A 23,564-nucleotide genomic window follows, 5' to 3' on the forward strand; every position below is an offset into this window, starting at 1 on the left:
TCAGGGCAAAAAACTGCAGCAGAATATAGAAAGGAAAAGAGGGTATAAATAAATATCAATAGGTATTAATGATATTGCTATAAAGCAAATCAAAACGTCTATCCAAGGGGCCATAGACAAAGGTCAGGCCATTACTTACTTGTCAGACGTTAAAAAAGTGTTATCTCAAAGTAGGTGCAAGCCTGGGAGCTCGACAGTGCGAGTTACCCACGGCTGCTCTATTTATAGGAGTGGTGGTCCTGCCTGGGGCGTGCCTCTAAATCGTTCCCCCCCCCCATCCGCACACACCTCACCCCCCCCCACACACACGGTCCGCGGGAGCCAAAGCGACGGTCAAAGACCGCGGCTATTGTGAGACCCCCCCGGCGTTCCGGAAGGACAAACATGTCCCCGGCAAACCGCCGTACCCGTCCCCGTCGGAAACGCCGTGACGTCACCGCATGCCGTGCACGCTGCGAGCGCATGCGCGGCAGAGCCGCGAACGTCCGGGGGTAACGCGGGACGCCGCCGGCAGACTAGGAGCTCCATCTGGCGGTCAGATTGAAAAAGACCACCCTGGAGCGAGACAGGCGATGGGAAAACCGAGGTGCCTCTGGAATTCCCCCCCCTCTTTTTTCCCCGTCTGCCGTGTTATTCATTTGTTTTTAATAAATTACATTATTTTTTTTTTATATTTTGATTCAATAATTATCAGCTGCAACACAAAGCCCCTAGGGGTACTCTTCCTTTTCTACTAAAAGAATGCCTAAGCAGTTTTTTTGCTAGTGTCCTGTGAGGATAGGTGTTTTTCTGACGCTCTATGTTAAAAGCCAACCTTTTTTTTTGCTAGCACCCACCTGCTTTCTTTTTTGTTTTTTCATCAGTAAAACCCCTATCGTACATTTCAAAGCTCTAAAAGTCTGCATTTAAGTCCAAAAAATTTAAAACAAATTTACCAAATCTTTTATCACCTCCCTTCACAAGGGAGAGTTTCTTGCTTCAGTGAATAAAGATGCTTCCAGTGATTCCTACTCTTCTTTGCTTTATACAGTTTCTCATCCACACCTCAGGTATTCACCAAGGTGCTAGCCCTAGTATTAGCCATGCTGTGCTCTTGTGCTACCCCCCACGTGGGATATTTAGATGACCTCCTGTTGAGGTAACAGTAGACGCAGGCTCTGTTGAACTTGACATGTTCCTTTCAGCCTAGGTTCACACTGCTGCGAATTCAAAATCGCGGTAAAATGCGCGATTTTACCGCGATTTCGGCCGCAATTTAATGTAAATCGCGGCCCGAAATCGCAAAAAGTAGTACAGGAACTACTTTTTGAAATCGCAGATGCGGCGTCGCACTGATTAGGACAGTGCCATTGCCGACAATTGCCGCCGATTTGAGATGCGATTTGACATGTCAAATCGCATCTCAAATCGTTCCAAATCGTACCCAGTGTGAACCAGGGCTCACAGGAGAAACATCAAACACTCCAGTTCCTGATTTGAACTCTCCATTTCCAGGATGTACCCGACTGTCCACTTTTTCATGAGAATACTAGGTCTGTTGGTAGCTTTATTTGAGGCTTTTCCATTTACACAATTGATCCTATCACTGAAAAGACAAATTTGTCTATCACTGAGGACCAGGTTGTCTCTGGTTTTGGTGGTTCATGATTATAGCAAATACTTATTTCCCATCTTTTGGAGGATCTTTATGATAGACCTTAGACTGTTTGGCTAGGGGGGAATCCTGGGCAACCTGTTGGTTTCTGAACATTCAACAAACTTGACAAGCTTGTCTCCAGGTACATAGATCCCTTTAGCAGAAGTAGTGAATAGCAGGATCAGTACATGTTCATCTATGGCTTTCTTTCCCTGAAACTCGTTCCTTGTCTGCCTTATGAGATTGAGATGGAGGCATTCCAGTAATCCTCAGAGCTCCGGACTGGTCCCGGCATATGTGGTACTCCTGGCTTCTGATAGATTGTCAGGATCTTCTGCTCCAAGGACTGGTTTTCCATCCTGCTTCACGGTCGCTGGGTTTACTGGCATGGCTGTTGAAACCCAGCTTCGGAGGGAGTATTTCTGACGTCTACATCTCACAAGTTCTGTTATCAGACATGAAAGGCATACTTTGGTGTTGGTGTTGGGCTTCCACCCCAGGAGTTTCTTTGTGGGATAAATCCTCTCTGTCCTGCGCTGTTTGGACCAGCGTTTGGTTCACAGCATTATCAAGGGTCAGGTTTCTGCCCATTCTATTCTGTTCTGTTTTACAAGCTGTTGGCCTATCACTCTTTGATTAAAGTGTATAACACCACTGTGCATTTGTTATGTGTTCCAAATCACACAGCATACCTAAAAAAAATGGTAATAAAAAAAATGTTGTTAAGACAGACAGTGTTTGAAGCCATCCCATCCATGCCATCCATACTCAGCAATACCCAGCCACTCTCAGACATATCTAGAAATACCCAGCCATACTCAGCCATACCCAGCAATGCCACACCCATGCCAACACAGTGCCCATCAGTGTCTCACAAAAGTCTAACAGGTAGTCAAATTAGATTTGACATTTATGCCCCTAGAACACCTGATGGTGCTCCCTGCATGTTGGGCCTCTGTGGCCAGGCTGTGGAAAAGTCTCCTACATGTGGTATCGCCGTACTCGGGGGGGGGGGGGGGGGGGGGTAGGAGAATCTATTTTGGGGTGTAATTTTTGGTATGTATATGCTATGTGTTAGAAATATTGTATAAATGGACAACTTTGTGTAAAAAAAAAAGAGTTTTCATTTTCTTTCCACATTTTTCAAAAACTTTAGAAAAAAATGACATATTCAGAAGACTCGTCATGCCTCAAAGATTATATGTTGGGGTGTTTTCTCTCCAAAAATGGGTAATTTTTTGGGCGTTTCCATTGTCCTGGTGCTCCAGGGCCTTCAAAACCGACCAATTTTGACCCTGCCTTTTTTTAGCTAAAATAATGGAGAGAGCTGTTTTGTGCCAACTTCAGCCGCACTTGGAGTCCAATAATATTTTTGATGAATATCAGTCTGGATTCCGTCCTGGTAGAGGCACAGAGACTACCCTGATTAAAGTTAAAGATGACTGCCTTCGGGCCATGGACAGCGATGAGGCTTCAGCGTTAATACTGCTGGATTTGTCGGCTGCATTTGACACTGTAGATCATGCCAGACTTCTGGAAAGGCTGGTGTCTGTGGCCGGGCTTGAGGACATGGCAATGACATGGATGGCCTCATTCCTGCAGAATAGAACTTAGAGGGTAAGACTAGGGACGTATTATTCATCCAATAGCCCCTTGTCCTGCGGGGTTCCTCAGGGTTCGGCGCTATCGCCGATATTATTTAATATCTACATAAGGCCACTACTATATATTATTCGGCGCCATAATCTTAGCTTTCACGTTCATGCAGACGATACGCAGATTTATTTTAAGCTGCCTAAAAATGAGGAAGTCCAGGTAGATTTGGCATCCTGCCTGGAGGAAATACAGTCCTGGATGGGAGCCAATTATTTAAAACTTAATGGCTCAAAAACAGAATGTATTATTATTAGTAATCAGAGCAAAACCAGTTTGACTGATTTTCCTTCTTGGCCGGTTTCGTTTATGCCATCCCCGACCCCGGCTACCCAGGTTCGGGACTTGGGAATCATTGTGGATTCCAAATTGTCATTGAAGGCACAGGTAAATCAGGTGGTAAGCGCATGTTACTACCAACTGAAACTCCTGCGTTCTACATTGCATTTCATTGACGAGGTGGTTCAAAGTCCACGTGATTAATGCTTTTATTGGTAGTCGGCTGGACTATTGTAACGCGCTATACATGGGGTGTTCAAAAACCCTTCTGCATAAGCTTCAACTGATCCAAAACGCTGCAGCTAGGTTATTAACGGGTGTGGGTCGTAGGGACCATATTACACCTTCTCTGAAAGCCCTGCATTGGCTACCGGTTGCTGAACGAGTTTTGTTCAAAGTGGGTTGTATTGTCCACAAAGCTATCCATAAGATAGGCCCAGGGTATTTGCAAGAAAAATGTACCTGTTACGTTCCCAACAGATCATTGAGATCTGCTGGTCAGGCAAATCTGACTGTCCATAAATTTAGAAGAACTAAATGTGGAGGGAGGACGCTGGATGCGCAGGGTTCAATATTCTGGAACTCTCTACCTCTATACATAAGACGTGAGAAGGATTTATTAAAATTCAGGAAGTCTTTAAAAAAAAAATTATTTCTTCAAGTGTATGGCCCTAATTAGGGTAAGATAGTAGTATTTTTAGTTCTTTTAAATGTTATGTGGTTTTATATTGTTATCTTACAGTAATGAGAGATGTGTTTTGTACTTGTATATGTTGGTTCTATGAGCGCATCGAGGCCTTCTGGTAATGACTGCGCTCCCAATAAGCATTTTAATAAATAAATAAATAAATAAAAGTGGTAAGAGGTAGTCAAGAAATGATATGTGTAATTTATGCTCCTAGAACACATGGCGGTGCTCCCTGCATTTTGTGCCTCTGTATGTGGACAGGCTGTGTAAAATTCTCACACATGTGGTATCGCCATACTCAGGAGGAGTAGTAGAATGTGTTTTGGGGTGTAATTTGTGGTATGTGAGAAATAACCTGCTAATATGAAAATTTTGTGAAAAAAAATCTTGATTTTGCAAAGAATTGTGGGAAAACAATTACATCTTCAAAAAACTCACCATGACTCTTACTAAATACCTTGGAATGTCTACCTTACAAAAAGGGGTCATTTGGGGGGTATTTGTACTATTTTTACCAAAGATATGTAGCAGTATAAATTTTGTCCAAAATTTATGAAGAAAAATGACTAATTCCCAAAATTTTATAGCAGAAACAAACAAAATGCATTTTTTTTACTGAATTTTCATTCTTTTTTTCTTTTATAGCGCAAAAAAATAAAAACAAAACAGCGATGATTACCACCAAAAGAAAGCTCTATTTGTGTGAAAAAAAGGACAAAAATGTCATATGGGTACAATGTTGCATGACTGAGTAATTGTCACCGAAAGCACCGAAAGCTGAAAATAGGTCTGGTTAGGAAGGGGGTTTAAGTGCCCAGTGGTTAAGTGGTTAACAGGTTGTTTCTCTCACATGGCATGTGCATACCACAAATTACACCCCAAAATACATTCTGCTACTCCTCCTGAGTATGGCGATACCACATGTGTGAGACTTTTATACAGCGTGGCCACATACAGAGGCCCAACATTGAAGTAGCACCTTCAGGTGTTCTAGGAGCATAAATTGCACATCTAATTTCTCAACCACCTATTACACTTTTGAAGACCCTGGAGCACCAGGACAATGGAAACACCCATAAAATTTTGAAAAGCAAAACACCCCAACGTATAATCTATAAGACATAATGAGTCTTTTGAACATGTGAACGCATTTTTTTTTTTTTTTACATAAAGTTGCCCATTTAGAAGATATTTCCAACACATAGCATGTACGTAGCAAAAATTACACCCCCAAAATACATTCTGGGTGAAACAAAAAGAGTTCCCACTGCTCTAGGCATGCAATCCCATGAATCACCTGTCCCACTCTCAGGCATACAGGTGCTGGCTCTGAAACGTGTAAACAATCAAGAAAAGATTTGCTGGACGGCCGCACTCTGAAGTAACACCTTTTTTGCATAATGTAAAATCAAAACAGTCAATCCATAGATGAGAGAGGTACAGCAATGGCAGCTAACGCGTTTTTGCACTATTATAGGTGCTTAATCAAAGCTATGATTAAGCACCTATAACGGTGTGAAACACGTGAGTTGTTTGGATTTTACATTATGCAATAAAGGTATTACTTCACAGTGCGGCTGTCCAACAAATCTTTTCTTGATTGTTTCCAAAATACATTCTTCTACTCCTCCTGAGTATGGCGATACCACATGTGTGAGACCTTTACACAGCCTGGCCACATACAGAGGTCCAACATTGAAGTAGCACCTTCAGGTGTTCTAGGAGCATAATTTACACATCTCATTTCTCAACCACCTTTTACATTTTTGAAGGCCCTGGAGTACCAGGACAATGGAAACGCCCCCAAAAAATGACACAATTTTGAAAAGCAAACACCCAAACATGTAATCTATGAGGCATAATGAGTCCTTTCAACTTAATTTTTTTCCAGAAGTTTTCAGAAAAAAAATTAAAACCTTTTTTTTTTTTAAGCAAAGTTGTTCACTTAGAAGATATTTCTAAGACACAGCATGCGCATACCACAAATTACACCAAAAATACATTCTGCTACTCCTCCTGAGTATGGCGATACCACATGTGTGAGACCTTACACAGCCTGGCCATATACAGAGGCCCATTATGCAAGGTGCAACGTCATTTGTTTTAATTTCCTGACAACCCATTTTTCCTGACTATCACATTTTTGAAGGCCCTTCATATTTCTAACATAGCATGTACATACCAAGAATTACACCACAAAATACATTCTGCTGAGCAAAGGGTAAACAAAAGATTACCTGTGGTTTTAGTAGTGCTGTTGTTCACAGGGGGAGAGTACTGATCTAGGCAGCAGGCAGGGACGTGGTCAGCGACAGCAAACGGAATTGTCCAGGCAGCAGGCAGGAATATTGTCCATAGTCATTACAGGAAGGGATACTGTCCATATACAGTCCAGGGTCAGTGCAGTTAGAGATATTGCCAGCAGTGTCAAAATATTGGTCCTGGAAGTAGGCAGGATCATGGTACATAGTACAGGTAGCAGGCTAGGAAAGAATGGGGACAGGGTAAAGGCTCCAGTAGCAGGGTAAAAGATCAGTCCAAGAGGCAGGCAAAAAACGTGGTCAAAAAGTCCAGGGTCAGTTCCAGAGCAGGCTGGGGTATGTGCAGTTTAGGGTTAGGCAGAAGCGTTGTCGTATAACAGACCAGGGTCAGTTCCGGAGAAGGCAGCGGTATGTACAGTTTAGTGCAGTGGCATAAGAGTTGTGGTAGGTAAATGTCAGGAATTGAGAACTACGTTTACCATACTTCACTAAACAGTCACCTATACAGAGACCTGGTTGGGAAGGACATTGTTGACTATAATACGCAGTGTCTCTTCTAACTCCTGTGGAGAACACCCAGCACAACCTCTTTGGCCCGTTTCACAAAGGGGGGGACTAGTTTCTCAGGAAAGTGGCGTTCGTGGAGTCTGCTCATTGAATCAGAGCGAATGCTTACTGGTGGGCCTTCAGGGTACAATAGTGTGGTGATAATTTCTTCTTGGTAATCAAGATAGGATACAGGGTTCTCGGTAGATTCACGTTAAATAATATAAGTATTATACATGACCAAACTGAAAAAACAGAGACTTTTTTATACCAATGGTGGGTTTTTCTTGTGGGAAGGTAGGGTTCGATCATTTGATCATGGAAGTTGACTCTCCCCATAAACAAATTATAGTCGATTTTTCATCTGTCCTTCCACCTGATAGCCAATATCTCATTCCGCAAAGAGGCAGTCTCCCCTCTTCGTAGTCTTTCATTAACAAGCCTTAGCAGGAAGACCTTCCTATTGGTTCTCACTGAACCGCCTGCTCTAGTCCTCCTTCGGTGAAGATTGCGGAAGAAGGGCAAGCTTGTGTAGTAGGTATCCACATATAGATGGTAACCCTTTTCAAGGAGTGGATAGACAAGCTCCCAAACAACTTTTCCACTGGCTCCAATGTACTCTGGGAATTCAGGGGGTGCAGCTGGGTGTACTTCCCTTCGTATACACCAGGAAGGCATAATTGTACACCCTTGGCTCGTCACATAGTTTGTAGAGCTTAATCCCATATCAGACCATTTTGCTGGGGATAAACTGCTTGAAGCCCAGCCTGCCTGTGAATTTGACTGAAGTGACTCATCCAACAAGATATTTTGGTCGGGGGTAAATAACTGGGAGAATTTCTCAGAGAATTAGAAGTGGCTGAATTTTAAATAATTTGTCATAAGCTGGGTCATTTCGGGGAGGGCACTAGATGTTGTCATTGTAACGGAGGAGCCGCATAATCATTAGGTATCTTGATCTTGGCATAAGGGATGAGAAGATTGGCATGTGGTGGATGGGTTGGTGGACCAGTATGGAGTCCCATATTGAACGTGAGGCTCAGCCCAAAAATATTTTATATTCCTCCTAAGTTAGTTCTCTCCACTCAAAGGTATGGGCATAACTTGAACCAGGGTTGCTTGATATGAACGGTAGAATAGAGGGCACTGGGCCACGTCAGAAGATAATAGGTCTTTGGTGAAAATATAATAAAAAAAAAAATCAATAAGGGCAAAATTCGCTGTGTTCACCTGGACACCTGGCTGGATTATAAAAGGGGGATGTTTGCTGCTCCTGAATTAGGGGGAAGCCACAGAGGGTTTTGAAGGGCACAGGGAAGGCTGGCATGGGTCCTAACCCTATGGGGCTGAAATTACACCCCACTAGTGCTTGGCCTTTCTTGCAGTGGTACTCCTTTTCTCATGGATGACACTGTGTCAAAGGTGGTGGCTGGTTGATGTCACTGCTCTACTTGTAGTAGCCTGCTCCTCGCCAAAACGCCTTTGTTTTATGGGCACATTTTCCTCTTCCTCCGATTCTGTAGAAGACCCAGTGCTTAAAATGGGCTCATATGCTGAATCAGAATTGGACTCAGAGAGCTCCCTGCTGCTCTTGTCGCTCAAGCTAAGAAGCATACTGCCTCCTCACTGGAAAAAATTTTTTTTTACCATACTGGTGACTGTGGGCTGTGGTGTGATAAGGACACTAGGACATATGTGGCTGCACTGTGTGCTGATGAGGCTGGTCTAATGAGACTGCACTGCTGGGTGCTGAGAAGGGTGCACTTATGTGTGCTGAGGAGGTTGCACTGATTAGCTGGCACTGAGGCGGCACTGACGAGGATCCACTAATAGGGTGGCACTGATGAGCACTCACTTATTGGCACTGATGTGCACTATTGGGCACTGTAGTGGCACAAATGGGCACTGTAATGGCACAGGTGTGACACTGATGGGCACTGTAGTAACATATATGAGCACTATTGTGGCACTAATGGCACAGATTAGCACTGATGTGCCACAGAAGAGCACTGATGTGGCACTGTAAAAATGTGACCCACTTTTTGGCACTCAATCTCTCTCCTCTCCTTTCACGCTGCATCGGTGTAAAGAGGAGAGAGCTGAACCCGCGCAGAGCTGCAGCTCCGTGTGTCCATTCAAAGAGGTGCCTTTCGGCCCCACCCTCTCTCTCCCCTGATTGGCTAACTGACTTTGGGGCCAATGCTGTGTCTCAGCCAATCAGGAGGGAGAATCCCAGGTGGCTGAGGTATTAGTGCACATCGCTGGACAGAGAGGGGGTTTAGGTAAGTATGGGGTGCCGGGGTGGCTGCTACACACAGAAGTTTTTTTTTTAATTTTAATCCATAAAATATCTTAATATCTTATATAATGCATTAAGATATTTACAACTCCTTTAACTATACAATTGAAAGCATGTTTTATGTTTCATAAGTGCAAAAGATTCCCATTTAGTCTTGTCAACTGATCAATTCCTGTGCCTGGGCTGCTCTATTATTAGGTATATTGTTCTGATGACTACATGATCCCACCCATCTATGTTTGTATAAGACAACAGGGGGAGTTTCCAGTAGTTTGATCCTGTTTCTATTGTCCTGATACATACAGTAGGGTGAGTTAGCGTTGTCATCCTAGGACTGGAAGTGTGTACACCTGCACTATATGTTTTTTTACACTTTTTGATATCCGTTTGTCATTGGATATACTTTGTCACTTATGATAATTCTTTGAGATGTTATATGCTGTTTATTGATAGATGCCGCATACATGATTTTACTGACTACAATGAAATTGACACATGAAGCATTTTGTTGCACATGGCTGGCTTGCAGTGGGATGGGAACAAGCCACTAAACTATGTCAGTGTATACCTTACTCTAAGGACCCAGCTGATCGCTGCCTCTATCTTCTAGGTTGTTGGCTGCTCTATGCCTTTAATTGGAGACCAGCAAGAAGAAGACCGTCAACTTATAGCAGAATTGGTGGTTAGTAAGATGGCCCAGGCTCTGCAGAGTGGCTCATCTCCCAGCCGCTCTGTACATGGACAACAGCCCCAGGTACAATAAGAGATTCTGCTCCATATTATTTCTATGTACTTAGCCCATATATCTCCCTCACATATGGATTTGATAATATGCATCTTCTGTTCTAGGTTCAGCCTGTTCTCCCTCGTTCTCCCACTCCTGCACAACAAAGACCTCCTCCACAAGGTACATGTCTTTCTTTACTTTTTCTACTAACAGCTGGATCAGCCACCAAGAACTGAGCTTGTTTCATCACACATTATATCAATTTCTTACTCTGGATTATTCCGTAATTATAACTAAGCTACAGCATTCGAGTTTGAATGTCAAGGTGCCCCCAGTGTATAGACCACCCCCTCTTACATACCGTATCATCTATTCTATACACATTTTGCCTGATCTAGTAGAGTGTCTGGCTTCAACGAAAATGGCAAAGGCAGACAATGTAAAGTCATTGTATACCTCGCTTTGTAATTTTTACCTATAATAACGCTTACCTGTAGGTCAAATGAATATCTCCTAAACGTACACCGGTTAGGAGATAATCACCCTCCGGGGTATCGTGCCAGAACTTTAGAGCTCCTTACTGGAAACGAGGGTGCGAATGCGCGGAAGTGACATCATCATGGCTATGTCTACTCACAGCACCGCAGCCTGTGAACCCGGAGGAAACGCTGGGGTAACCTGTCAGCCCCCTGGTGACTGAGCACTGCTGATGGGGGCTTCGTTCTAAGGTTAGAATTTCATAATGTTCTAGTATGCGATGCATACTAGCACATTATGCCATTGTCTTACAGTTTTTTTTTGGGGGGGGGGGGGGGGTTTCCAGCGGTTTACTACCGCTTTAAATAATGAACCATTTTGATTGTTAAACGATGCTAAACCATTGTGTTGTTCCATTGGTGATTGTTTTTCTTGTTTCCAAAATATGATTGGAAATAATAAACATTTGGGTAAACACTACGTTTTGCAAAAATGAACATATAAACACAGTTCCTGGAAGCAAATTTCTACACACTATTACATAATATAGAGCAGGGGTAGGCAACCTTTGAGAGGTGGAGATCTTCCTGAGCAACATGGAAGAGATCAAAATATCACTGGGGTGCAGCAACCTTTTTTATCCTCTTTTTAACTAAATTAACTAGCAAGGCCCCAACAAAAAGGATGTCATGAAGAACTTTTAAAAATATAAACAGATGTCACAAAAAATAAAAAAGGCATCTACAATCTATTTTCAGCCTACCCTGGTCCGGTCACATGATCTTCCCTGTATCAGCCAGTGGCGGCTGCAGAGGAGAGCGTGCTTGACCTGGAGCTGTGACATCACCCATAGGTTCCCATGTCCCAGCTGTTGGTGCTCTCTCCTCTCCCCTACACACACCACTGGCTCACTCAGGTGAGATAACGAGACCAGTTAGTAGGGGAATTTTTAAGGCTAGTTAGGTTAAAGCTGGAATTCTACTTTAACCACTATAAGACTGGCTAACGTACATTTTACGCTGCCGGTTTAAAGTGGTACACCGGGATGATGTCTGCAGGTACAGGCATCATCCCAATTTTATTTTTTTCGGGCCGGACTTTGGACATGTCTGGTTTAAACAGATCCCTGAGGCCTTATTTTTGAGACCGAGAAAAAATTATAGGACACAGATCCACAATTTCTTTTTCTGCACTGAATGAATGAACAGGAAGTGCTATGTACATATGTTTCCTGATCAAATCTACCATGTGAAGCTGTAGCGCCCTATGGGCATCTGTCAGCATGCCCCGAATCTCAGAGGAGGGAGCACCCGTATGACGGGTGCGAGCCTCCTCCAATGATTTTTGGAGAGCTTCCTGCGTCATTCGCCCCGCGGACCGGTAGCGCTTAATTCGTGAAATATAGGAACCCCTGACCACCGCCTTAAAGATGTCCAGGTCGGAATGGCCTTAGATCTCTGGCGTGGAGATCCAGAGAGGACTGAGTATCCAGGTCCGGAACGATAGCCTGTGGCCCATAGTCAAACCCACCTGTATCATAGAGTGATCAGACTCCGTCTGGGACAGTTACACTATGGACCGGGCCATGGGGTAAAAAATCCCCCGTGGCCAGGGCATAGTCAATCCTGGAAAGGGCTGCTTAGGACCTAGACTGGCAGGAGTACATTCTGGCATTGGGATATTTCCATTGCCACAGATCCACATATCCATAAGTATTGCACCGTGCACAAAACAACTTGGACTCAGACTGTAAAGGTTTCAGCCTATCTAAATCAGGTTGCAAGACCGAGTTAAAATCCCCAAGGATAAGCATAGGGCAATTAGGTAAAGAGGCAAAATGGACACTGAGTTCAGAGAACACTGCAGTCGTGACCGGAGAAGGGATGTAAACCGTGACCAAAATGAGTGGCGTTCCATGCACTGGCACATGTAAGATGACATACTGCCCCTTAGGATCAAGGATAACTTGGTGACACACGAAAGGTAACCCTTTACAGATTAGGATTGCAACCCCCCGGGCATAATTAGAATAGGTAGATTGGTAGTGATTGGCCACCCAATGTTTTTTATGTGCCTTACCTTGAACCCCATGAAGTGAGTTTCCTGGAGGCACAGGACATGCGGTTTACTATGTCTCAGGGCCTCAAAGACAGACGCTCTTTTAAATTTTTAATTCAGCCCACGGACATTCCACAACGAAAATGTTCACCTCAGACATGGGAAAGGTGTTAAAGCCCTAGGTCAAGGAGGGGGGGGGGAAGGGGGTCCTTGATAGCTCCCCATCCCCGGTCACAGCCACAGAAGAAAATAAGGGTCGTAGTGCTGAATACACAAACATCCATACATACACCATACACACAACAACACAACTATATACAATTGCATAGTCATTACCCAAGGAGGGGAACAGTACCCTTGCCCAGCTCCAAAAAGGGGGAGTGGGCCTATACCCCAAACTTGTGCCATGCATGGGGCGCATGGTCTGTAACAGGAAGCAAGCAGAAATGTCATAAAGACAAAATAGTCAGTGTTCAACACCAAAAGTTCCAAAAGAAAGGGGGGGGGTGAACCCCAAGGCAGCTCAGGCACAATCTGAAACCGAGGCCAGGTATTCTACCACAGGAGACGTGTATGATCAGCCATATTCAGCACCTATTAGAGCAACAAAATAGAGTTTCAATGGAGAATAACAAGGGATAATTAAAAAAAAAAAAAAAAAAACAGGGGGGAGGGAGGAAACTTCAGTATCATCAAAATGTGAGGGTCAGCATCAGGCAGGAGCCTTAGGAGGACGGGGTAGCAACTCCCACCAGGACAAAGTATCTTTCGGGGATTGGAAAAAATGGTCTTTCCCCTGGTAGGTGACCCTGAGGGTAGCAGGGAACAGCATGGAATATTGGATATCCTGCTCCCGGAGCCTCTGCTGGATACGCTGGTGAATAGATGAGCTTGGAAGTGTTATTTGGATATATATATATATTTTTTTTGTGGCCCCGAACAAATCCCAGAGAGCCACTCAGGACTATGGAGGAGTTTGGGCGTGTTATTTGGATATACCGTATTTATCAGGGTCTGACACGCACCTTCACTATAAGGGAAGTTTCAGGGGAAAATAATGTAATTTTAAATAAAGAACTGTGAAGCAAAATAAGAGTCAGTGCCCATCAATGCAACCTAATCGATGCCCATCAATGCAACCTAATCGATGCCCATCTGCAGCCTCGGAGGGGACAGGGAGGGTGGCGGGACGAGCGCCGACAGATTACATACAGGAGAATTTCCTGTTTACTCTGCAGCCTTTTTTAATAGAAAGTCCCGCCTCCTATGACAGACAGAACAGTCGTCCAATGGCAGCCCAGGAGACGGGACTTCCTATTACAGACGCCACCAAGTAAACAGGAGATTCTTCTGTATGTAATCTAATGGCGCTCGTCCCGCCCCCTCCTTGTCCCCTCTGAGGCAGCGCCGATAAATACGGTACATATGTTTTGTGGTGGCCCTGGGGGCCACAAAATATATATATATCCAAATCACCAGGGGGGCCGCATGTAACAGGAATGTGGGCTGCAATTGGCCCGCGGGCCGGACTTTGGATATGTCTGGTTTAAACAGATCCCTGAGGCCTTATTTTTGAGACCGAGAAAAAATTATAGGACACAGATCCACAATTTCTTTTTCTGCACTGAATGAATGAACAGGAAGTGCTATGTACATATGCTTCCTGTTCAATCAGAAACTGAAAACATAATAAACACAGTTTACTATGCTTTAGTTATAAATGAGCAGAGTAGTAATCAGTACCGATCACTCGTACCAATCACTCACTTTATTGTTCATTCAGGAGAATAATAGGTTGGTAAACATGACATGTTTACCAGCCCCATGCTCTTCATCCTGAAACCATCCCCCTGTACCCCAGCAGCAGCTGACAGAAGGGAGAGAAGGAGAAGCTGGCAGTACTGTGGGGGAGGGGACAGCTGGGGATCAGATCTGGGTGTCAGTGAGAAAATGTTAGAGCAGGAAATAGGACAAGAGCAGTGGCGGTTACCCTGGGGGGAGGCTTACATTTTTGATGAAGAGTTGCTAGTAACGGCTATTATTTTGTTTCTGCTATAATTTCATGGGCACTGAAGTAACCATAAGATTATAGCAGAAAGGTGAATGCAACTGATATATGGCATGCTGACCTGGCCAACTGGAAGCTGCTTTGTGTCGTGTTCCATACATGACTTGGCTGGCAGCAAAAGGGTTAAATAAGAATTACAATACAGCAGATCAGATCTTAGCCCAGAACCTATAACTGTGGTTATTTGTTAATATTTGCTCTTTTATCTGCACTAAGGGGTGGGGTATTAACACAACATCTGATGTAAATGTTGTACTGACTTAATGGGGATGGGAGCAGGTTTAAGGATAGTTAGGATTTGATTGAACATCCACTATCATTTTTCGAACTCTTGTTTGTCTTAGCCATCTGTTAATTAGGAATAGCTTGTTTTAATTTGATTTTTTTTTTATAGGAGGACCCCCACCAGCACAGGCTGCTCAGCGGCAAGGAGGTCCTCCACCCCAACAGAGACCTCCACCCCAAGGACAACAGCTTCAGGGTCTTGGTCCTCAGCCATCACAGCATTCACCAAACCTTCCAAGCCCTGGTGCACAACAACGGCAGATGATTCCTCAGCAACAACCGCAGCAGCAACAGCAGCAGCCACCGCCGCCCCAGCAGATGAGGTCACAGCAGGGATCTCCCCGCCAGTCTCAGTCCCCTCAAAGGCAGCCAAGTCCTCAAAGTGCACAATCACCCCAACGTCAGCAGCAAGTTCCACCTATGCCAACAGGCCCAAAGCCAATGGGGGTCCAGCCTCCTCAACCCCGCCAACCTGGCCCTCCAAGACAGCCAGTCTCTGGAGGCCCTCAGCAGAAGCCACCACCACCAATTCACCAACAACAACATGGCATCCGTCAGCCAGGACAGCAGCCACCACCCCAGCAACGCTCATCAGGACCTGGTGGTCCCCAGCAACAGCCTCCTCAACAGCAGCCTCCACAGCAACAGCCACCACACCAGCCACAAGCACCACAGCGACCCATGACCCAGCAACCCAGGCCCAACCCACAGGGACCTGGGCAGGGTGCGGCACGTCCTGGTGGGCCACAAAAGCCTCAGGTGGCTCAGAAGCCTGGCCAAGAGCTGCCCCCACCCCAGCCGCAGCTTAAGTAAGAGCCCTTGAGGTTCTGGGTGGGCCACACAGGTTTCAGCTTCACATACTACCTTTTGCATCCCTTTGTTGCATGCCGCTTAGGTAAGGTAGACACAGCTTTTTGTCAAAGACTGGACCACCATGTGGTTTTGCTCATGGTCTTGTGTACACTTATAGGTTGGATCCTGTTGGGTCATGTGGGCAGTTCTCCTTCCCAGGTGGCACAGGGTGCCTAGAACAGTCAGGGTTCATATTTAAACACAAGATATAGCCATTGCTGTCTGGTGGGTTCAGTTGATTTCCTGAGGTTGACTGTGTTCTGTGATTTATACCTCCTCTCCTTTTCAAGGCCTGTAGATGGTGTCTGAGACTTGTGGATATTTAAGTGTGGATGATTATTAATGCATGACTTTAACTGACCATTATTTCTCTCTCCCTCTTCCTTAAACATCCCTTCTCTTCCCCCCTCCGACAAACCAACATATATAACACATCTTCCCTATATCTTGTGTCCCATTGTCTTCATCTCTTGCACATTCTCTTCTCTCGATTCTACTTTTTTCTGTGCTTCTTTCTACTTGTTTTTCTTGCCTAAACCCAATCTTTTCATATTGCTATCTCCACTTCATTTGCATGTTGCCACCATTCCTTCCTTTCACCACATCATCACTGGTCATTGTTCTTCAGTAAGTCCCAGTCCCTCACCAACTCCTTCACCCTTGCAGACTCACCAGCTCCACGCTCCAGTCTTAGTCACGACGAGGTGAAGGCCGAAACGATCCGCAACCTGAGGAAATCCTTCGCCAGTCTCTTCTCAGACTGAAGGGGTCTTAACGGGAAAATAATCCCTTCTGAAAAAAACTTCCACCACATCCCACTTCTACCACCCCTGCTCCCTCACCTGTAATGCACGGCTTAATCTACTCCTGACAAAATGCCAATGAAGAAGTAGATATGGAGAAGAGACCAATGATAAAAAACACAGGAGGAAGAGAGAACTCTAGAGGCTTATAAACCATATTTATTTATATATATAAATAATTTATACATATATATTATCAAATTCCAGAGCAATGATAGAATTATTGGGGTCTTCTCAGACTGTCAAAGATGATGAATGAGTTTAGAGGCTGCCACATAGGTGTAATATTAAGATGTGCCATCAAGATGACCCTCTACGAGGGACACTCGTTAGGGCCAGTGATTGTGTGCACAAGTCCGACGTGTGCCAGTCCTCTGTGTATATATATGTATACAAAATATATATTCATGGATAGCGGTATATATCAGAAGCTGTAGCGCTAATTTTCTATGTTTGTTTGTTCTCTCTATGACGCTGTCACTTCTTTATGCTCTCCTTCCAGCCTCTCTCAGTATCTACTCTCCTGGTTCTGTCGTAAGGCTCTGTTCTTTTGACACGTGATGTGTTGCCGTGTACTTTTACCGTGGTCCGATTCCCATTTATATTTTGTTAACATCTTTAATGACGTGCTCCAGCTTTTCCTCACCCCTTTTCCCAACCTCTTCTGTCTTTATACTTATGCCTTCCCACAAAACCAACCTGGCTGATGACCCCCTTTCCATCCCTACTTTTCCACTTTGTGTTCCCATCCATTCCAAGTCTATTTTTGTGTGGCAGTAACACTATTGTAATGTGTGTAACTTAAAAGCTTGCCGTGTGGTTCTATCGTGACCTGGTCGTTAGTGAGCAAAAACAATGTTCTAAGTATTCAGAGTTTAAAAAAAAAAAAAAAAAAAGATTATATTATATTATGACTATATGAAATAATTTATTCTATTGCCTGTGCAGAACAGGCCCCATGAGAAGTGTGTGTACCGTTTGTCAGCGTTTGTGTGAAAATGTGACTGCCCCAAAGGGGCGAGAAAACGTGATTTGTCCAAATAAAATAATTCTCTGGAAGCAAAAACTTTTGCACTTTGCCATGTCTGGGTTGTAGGGCATTATTGATTAATGTGGATATCTACAAACTGCTGGTCTCCGCATGTCCTAGCAAAGGGCTCAAAATTTCAAATCCTGAGCTACTATCCAGGCCTTAAGAGTTACTCGCCACCAGTTGCCAAAACCCAACCCCTACCCTGCCCCGCCCCTAAACACGCCCTCATAAATTATCTCATGAAATGAAAATTAAATGTTTTATGCAGAATTAAATTATTAAAATAAATATCAACAACAACTTTATCACTGTCCATCAGTGCAGCCTCACCTGTGCCCATCAATGCAGGCTCACCTGTGCCCAACAATGCAACCTCACCTGTGCTTATCAATGCAGCCTCACCTTCGCCCAACAATGCAGCCTTACATGTGTTCATCAATGCCGCTTCAACTGTGCCCAATAATGCAGCCTGCCTGTGTCCATCAAAGCCGCTTCAACTGTGCCCAACAATGCAGCCTACCTGTGTCCATCAATGCTGCTTCACCTGTGCCCAACAATGCAGCATACCTGTGTCCATCAAAGCCGATACACCTGCACCCAACAATGCAGCCTACCTGTGTCCATCAATACCGCATCACCTGTGCCCAACAATGCCGCTTCACCTGTGCAGGGCAAGAGAGGAGAGGAAGAAGCTTGCCATACGGATCATCAGAGATACTGTAACATCTTACATTTGAATTGCCGTGTGTTCCCTGCACTCGCTGTCACATAGAGCCCCACCTCCTGGCCCGGGTACTTTGATATACGTCACATGTCCCGGCATTGGACGGGTGTTCTGTCTATCAAAGTACCCGGGCCAGGGGTATCCATCTGTCTGGCCCCCATGCAGGACGCCGGATGCATGGATTCCAATGGGGGGGGGTAATTTTTTTAAAGCACCTCATTAGAGCCGGAGGCTCCAATAGGCTTCAAAATATAGTGGGCTCAGGCACAGAGAATGTGAACCAAGTCCACCCAGGTATGTTACAATAGCAAATGAATATTCGCCTAGGAGGAGGGGAGGAGCCCCGTGATACAGGAGAACTGTTCCCAAACCACCCACTGCAGACTTCTTGCTGTGCCTTCTTTTGGAAAGTATACGTGTCAGCACTAATGCCTCGTGCACATTGGGTGTCAAAAACGCCACTTTAAAAAGAGAAGTATGGGATTATTTTTTTTGTGGAATCATACTTACCTAGATGCTACTTCTATCCCCCGCCGGCTTTAACACTGAGAACCGAGAGATCAGACACTGCCGATCGCTTGGTTCTTAGAGTTCCCCGAGAACCAGACTCTCTGCTCTGCCCCCACGTGTTCATTTACTGGAGCGCAGGGCTGTGGAGGGGGCAGGAACGGGCAGCTTGCTAAGAGAATGAGCCGGATGCCAGTCCAGGCAAGTTGGCGCATCTCAACCATATGGTCGCGATCTTTCCTAAAACCTGGTCCTGTTCTGTGACGTCAGCCCACTGTCTGCTGAAAACAGGTCACAGGAGTGCAGAACGAACTGCATGCCTGTGATCCACAGGAGAAGTACAGCCAAACGAGCTTTCGCTGTACTTCTCCTTTAATTGCAACCTAAAAATGTATTTTTTTACGTTTCTCAATGTTAGCCTATGGGGTTGATTTACTAAACCTGGAATGCGAAACCTGGTGCAGTTGTGCATAGTAGCCAATCGGCTTCCAACTTCTGCTTGTTTAACCACTTAAAGGAGAAGTCCAGCCAAAGTTAGTTTCGCTTGACGTCTTTGGATCACAAGAGTGCAGTTAGATTTGCACTCCTGTGACCTGTTTTCAGCAGAGAGCGGGCTGAAGTCCACTCTCTGCAGACATCACGGATGTCAGTCCAGGCAGACCATGACAATAAAGTCTGGATCAGCCAGGTACCTGGACCAACATCCTACTCAGCCTCTCAGTGAACTGCTGAGAGCCTGAGCCGGCCGCTCAGCCCCCGCCACAACTCAGTGCTCCAATGAGCGAGGAGGAGGAAGAGCAGAGAGCTGTGACTGACAGTCTGCAGCTCTCTGCTCACGGAGCTGTGAAAACCAAGTGATGGGCGGTGTTTGATCACTCGGTTCTCAGTGCAGAGGTGTTGGGGGACAGATGCAGCATCCAACGAGTTAAGTATAAAACTGCAAAAAAATAAAAAAATCTTTACTTCTCTTTTAATGATCAAGCCTTTTCTGGCGCAGTATTTTTTTGCTAAAAAAATTATTTAGAACTCCCAAACATTTTTTGGTTTTAGCAGAAGCCCTAGGGAATAAAATAAGATTTTTGCGATTTTTATGTCACCTGGCATTTGTTTTTCAAATGCAGTTTTTTGGAAAAAATACACTTTAATGAATTTGAATGCAAAAAAAACACAATATAGAATCCAATTTTGTGGTAAAATATAAAAGATGTTACACTGAGTAAATAGATACCAAACATGTCACGCTATAAAATTGTGCATGCTCATAGAATGGCAACAAACTACCATAGCGTTACAGAGGTCTAGTGTTAAAGTTATTGTTCTGACATGTGTGGTGCAAACACCGTTTACATATGTGTGCGTGACTTACAGACGCAAGCACTTAGGGATGGGGGCACTTACATTTTTTTATTTTTTTTACAATGGCCTAATTTTTTTAGCACTTTCATAAGGAATGTAAACATCCCTTGTAATAGAAACAAGGGATGACAGGTCCTCTTTGTGGATAGACCTGTGGTCTATAAGACCCCAAATCTCTCCTCTACCTTTGAAAGCAAAAGATCAAAAAATTAAAAAATTGGATCTTTTGCTTCTATGGACAGCCGCGCGAACCGTTGGACTGTTTCCTGGGCTTGCCGGTAAATATGGTCAGCCCGAGAAACACTGGCAAGCGGTGGGAGGGGGTCGACAACTCTTCTCGCTGTTTCTGAAAGTGATACAGCGACTAAATAGCAACTCAAACCGCTTTCAAGAGAAAGATAACTGCAGGCTGAAAAATAAATAAAAATACCGGGGGTTATGATTGATAGCTTCAGCCATAACCCCGGTAAACCACAACGCATATATACGTATTGCGGTCGGCAAGTAGATATTTGACAAAAAATATATATTGGAAACCGATTGGTTTCTATGCCGATCTGCACCCGATTTTGCACACTTCAGTTATAGTAAATCAACCCCTATGTGTCCTTGCATATGGCGTTTAGAGGCAGAAAAAAAAAAAACAGAGCCAGTGCATACAGGAGAGGAGTATTTTGGTAGAAAAAAAGCCCAGAGCGTCTAAACGCATGTAAGTGCTAATGAAATGAATGAACAGCTTAATGCCGAAAACATGCTTACAAAGGGTGGCTTTAGGCGTGTCCTGCCAGGAGAAAAGTTGTTCAGAATAGCTGGGCAGATGCCCGGTGTGTATAAGGCCTTAAGGTTGGGTTCACATATGAGCACGCAACGGCAAGTTGCAGGTCCGGTCCGTCCTCGTTTACCATTTCAGCCTTAATTTATGGCTAAATTCAGACCTTAACAGAGCAAAAGATGCACAGGGCCCCTGTGCAATTTGCACCGTAGCCACTGCTGAGAAATGGGAATGGCTCCAAAGAGAGCGCCTGTCACAATCTCCTGCTGTGCGAATTGGATGTGGGGAAATCCGCAGTAGTGTGAACCCAGCCTTAATGTTTCTCATTGCTTCCAATCAGATTCAAACTTGCCCTGAAAGTGTAAACTTGATTGGTGACAAAAAGAGCAGAAAGAGGACGCTACACAGCTCAGGTATAAGAAGTATGTCATGGAAGAGGATATGGAGTGTACAGGAATGACTGGACTAATGTATTGCCGTCTGCTACGCAGCAAATAATCATGGGAACACAAAACTCCCCAATTGGGACACAAGAAACAAATGAAAATTCTCTGAGCTGTTGGTCACCAGTCTGGCAGCAGGTGTTCCAGCACCCGACATTGGAAGAAAGTCTTAGCTCCACCCACAGTACAAGAAACAGCCAATGCAGAAAGAGGTATGAAGGGGTAACTTTTACTGCCATGGACTACCATTTAAGGGGGGGCTGGGGTGGGGTTCATTTGGAAACTTTTTTCGCCATGACCACCAATGAAGGAAGGGGTTAACTTTTACTGCCACTGAGACAAATATCTGGAGTTATTATTGGTGACTGACGCCAAGTTTGGGGGTTATTATTGAACTGACCGATACCAATGTTGGGAATATTTTTGCGTCCACTGGCACCAATGCTGGGGTCTATTATTAACCACTTCCCATCCGGGCCACTTCTGGCACTTCGTTCCTACATGTAAAAATCATATTTTTTTGCTTGCAAATTACATAGAACCCCCAAACATTATATATTTTTTTAACAGAGACCCTAGAGAATACAATGGCGGTCATTGCAACTTTTTATCTCGCACGGTATTTACGCAGCAATTTTTCGAACAATTTTAATGCTTTAAAAAAATAAAAAACACATTAAAGTTAGCCCAATTTGCATAATGTGAAAGATGATGTTACACCGAGTAAATAGATACCTAACATGTCACCCTTTAAAATTGCACACGCTCGGAATAGCGCCAAATTTCGGTACCTAAAAATCCTCATGGGCAACACTTTACATTTTTTTACTGGTTACATGTTTTGAGTTACAGAGGAGGTCTAGGTCACTATTATTGCTCTCGCTCCAACGTTCGTGTCGATACCTCACATGTTTGGTCTCAACACCGTTTTTATATGTGGGCTTCTGCGTGCGAGCTACCATGGACAGGGGCGCTTTAAGAAATATATATATTTTTTTATTGTTAACTCTATTTTAAACTTTTTACTTTGACACTTTAAAAAAAAAAAAAAAGTGATCACTTGTATTCTTATTAGGCCTCGTACAGACGAGGGGACATGTCCGCTCGGAGATTTCGGTCTGATGGCTGTACACACCATCAAACCGAAATCCCTGCGGACAGAGAACGCGGTGACGTATACGACATCGACGTTCTCTGACGCGGAAGGTCAAAGCTTCCACGCATGCGTCGAATAAATTCGACGTCATGCGTGGGTTCTCGGGCCAGCGGACATGTCCGATGAGTCATACTGACCGGCGGACATGGTTCCAGCGGACGTGTTTCTTAGCATGCTAAGAAACAGTTGTCCGCTGGAAACCTGTCCGATCCGCCGGAAAATTGTCTGGTCGGCCCTACACACGACCGAACATGTCCGCGGGAACTGGTCCGGCGGACCAGTTTCAGCAGACATGTTTGGTCGTGTGTACGAGGCCTCACAGGGAATGTAAACATCCATTGTAATAGGAATAAGCATGACAGGTCCTCTTTACAGTCGGATATGGGGGTCAATAAGACCCCACATCTCACCTTTAGGCTGGGAAGCCAAAAACAAACACAGTTTCCCAGCCGAGGCGGTGTAATTTTTTTTAATGCGGAGGCCGAGCGTGACTTCATAACATCGCACCCGGCCTCCGAATGATCATAGAGACTCTGGCAAACATCTGGTCCGTCGGAAATCTCTAAGGTAGGAACCCAGGGCCGGCGGGTCTGTTCTCTGACTCACCGATTGCAGTGGTGAGTCGGTAGAAGCACCGGAGGGTGGCGGGAGGGGGACATCCCCTCTCGCTGCTGTAAGAACCATCAAGCCGTGGAACAACCAATTTGATCATTCTTAAGGTGCACAGAATCGCCGGCTCTAAAAGAAGATATCTGAATGATGCCTGTAGCTGCAGGCATCATTCAGATATCCCCGCTTAAATTCAAGGACCTCCATAGACATACCTTGGGCAGGAAGTGGTTAAACTTGTTGACACCAACATTGGGGGAAATATTGTGTACATTGGCACTAATGTTTCGGTTATTATTGTATCCACTGATACCAATGTTGTTTTTTTATTG

The 23,564-nt window shown here is 44.6% G+C and overlaps 1 protein-coding gene across 4 annotated transcripts in view; it reads left to right on the plus strand.

Moving 5' to 3' along the window:
* The window catches only part of SYN1 (synapsin I), a 185,343-nt gene extending 167,645 nt beyond the window's left edge, over positions 1-17,698 (plus strand). Inside the window, exons 10-13 of one of the 4 annotated variants that reach the window (XM_040324370.1) lie at positions 9,973-10,116; positions 10,212-10,269; positions 15,087-15,786; positions 16,496-17,698. In XM_040324370.1, coding sequence (XP_040180304.1) covers positions 9,973-10,116; positions 10,212-10,269; positions 15,087-15,786; positions 16,496-16,523 — 930 coding nt within the window. In that variant the 3' untranslated portion in view covers positions 16,524-17,698. Of the gene's footprint in view, positions 1-9,972; positions 10,117-10,211; positions 10,270-15,086; positions 15,822-16,457 lie in introns of all 4 variants that reach the window. The other 3 variants (XM_040324372.1, XM_040324371.1, XM_040324369.1) reach the window with 3 other exon arrangements.
* Positions 17,699-23,564: the final 5,866 nt, after the last annotated feature.

Source organism: Rana temporaria, chromosome 9 (genome assembly GCF_905171775.1).
Source record: "Rana temporaria chromosome 9, aRanTem1.1, whole genome shotgun sequence".
Classification (NCBI taxonomy): domain Eukaryota; kingdom Metazoa; phylum Chordata; class Amphibia; order Anura; family Ranidae; genus Rana; species Rana temporaria.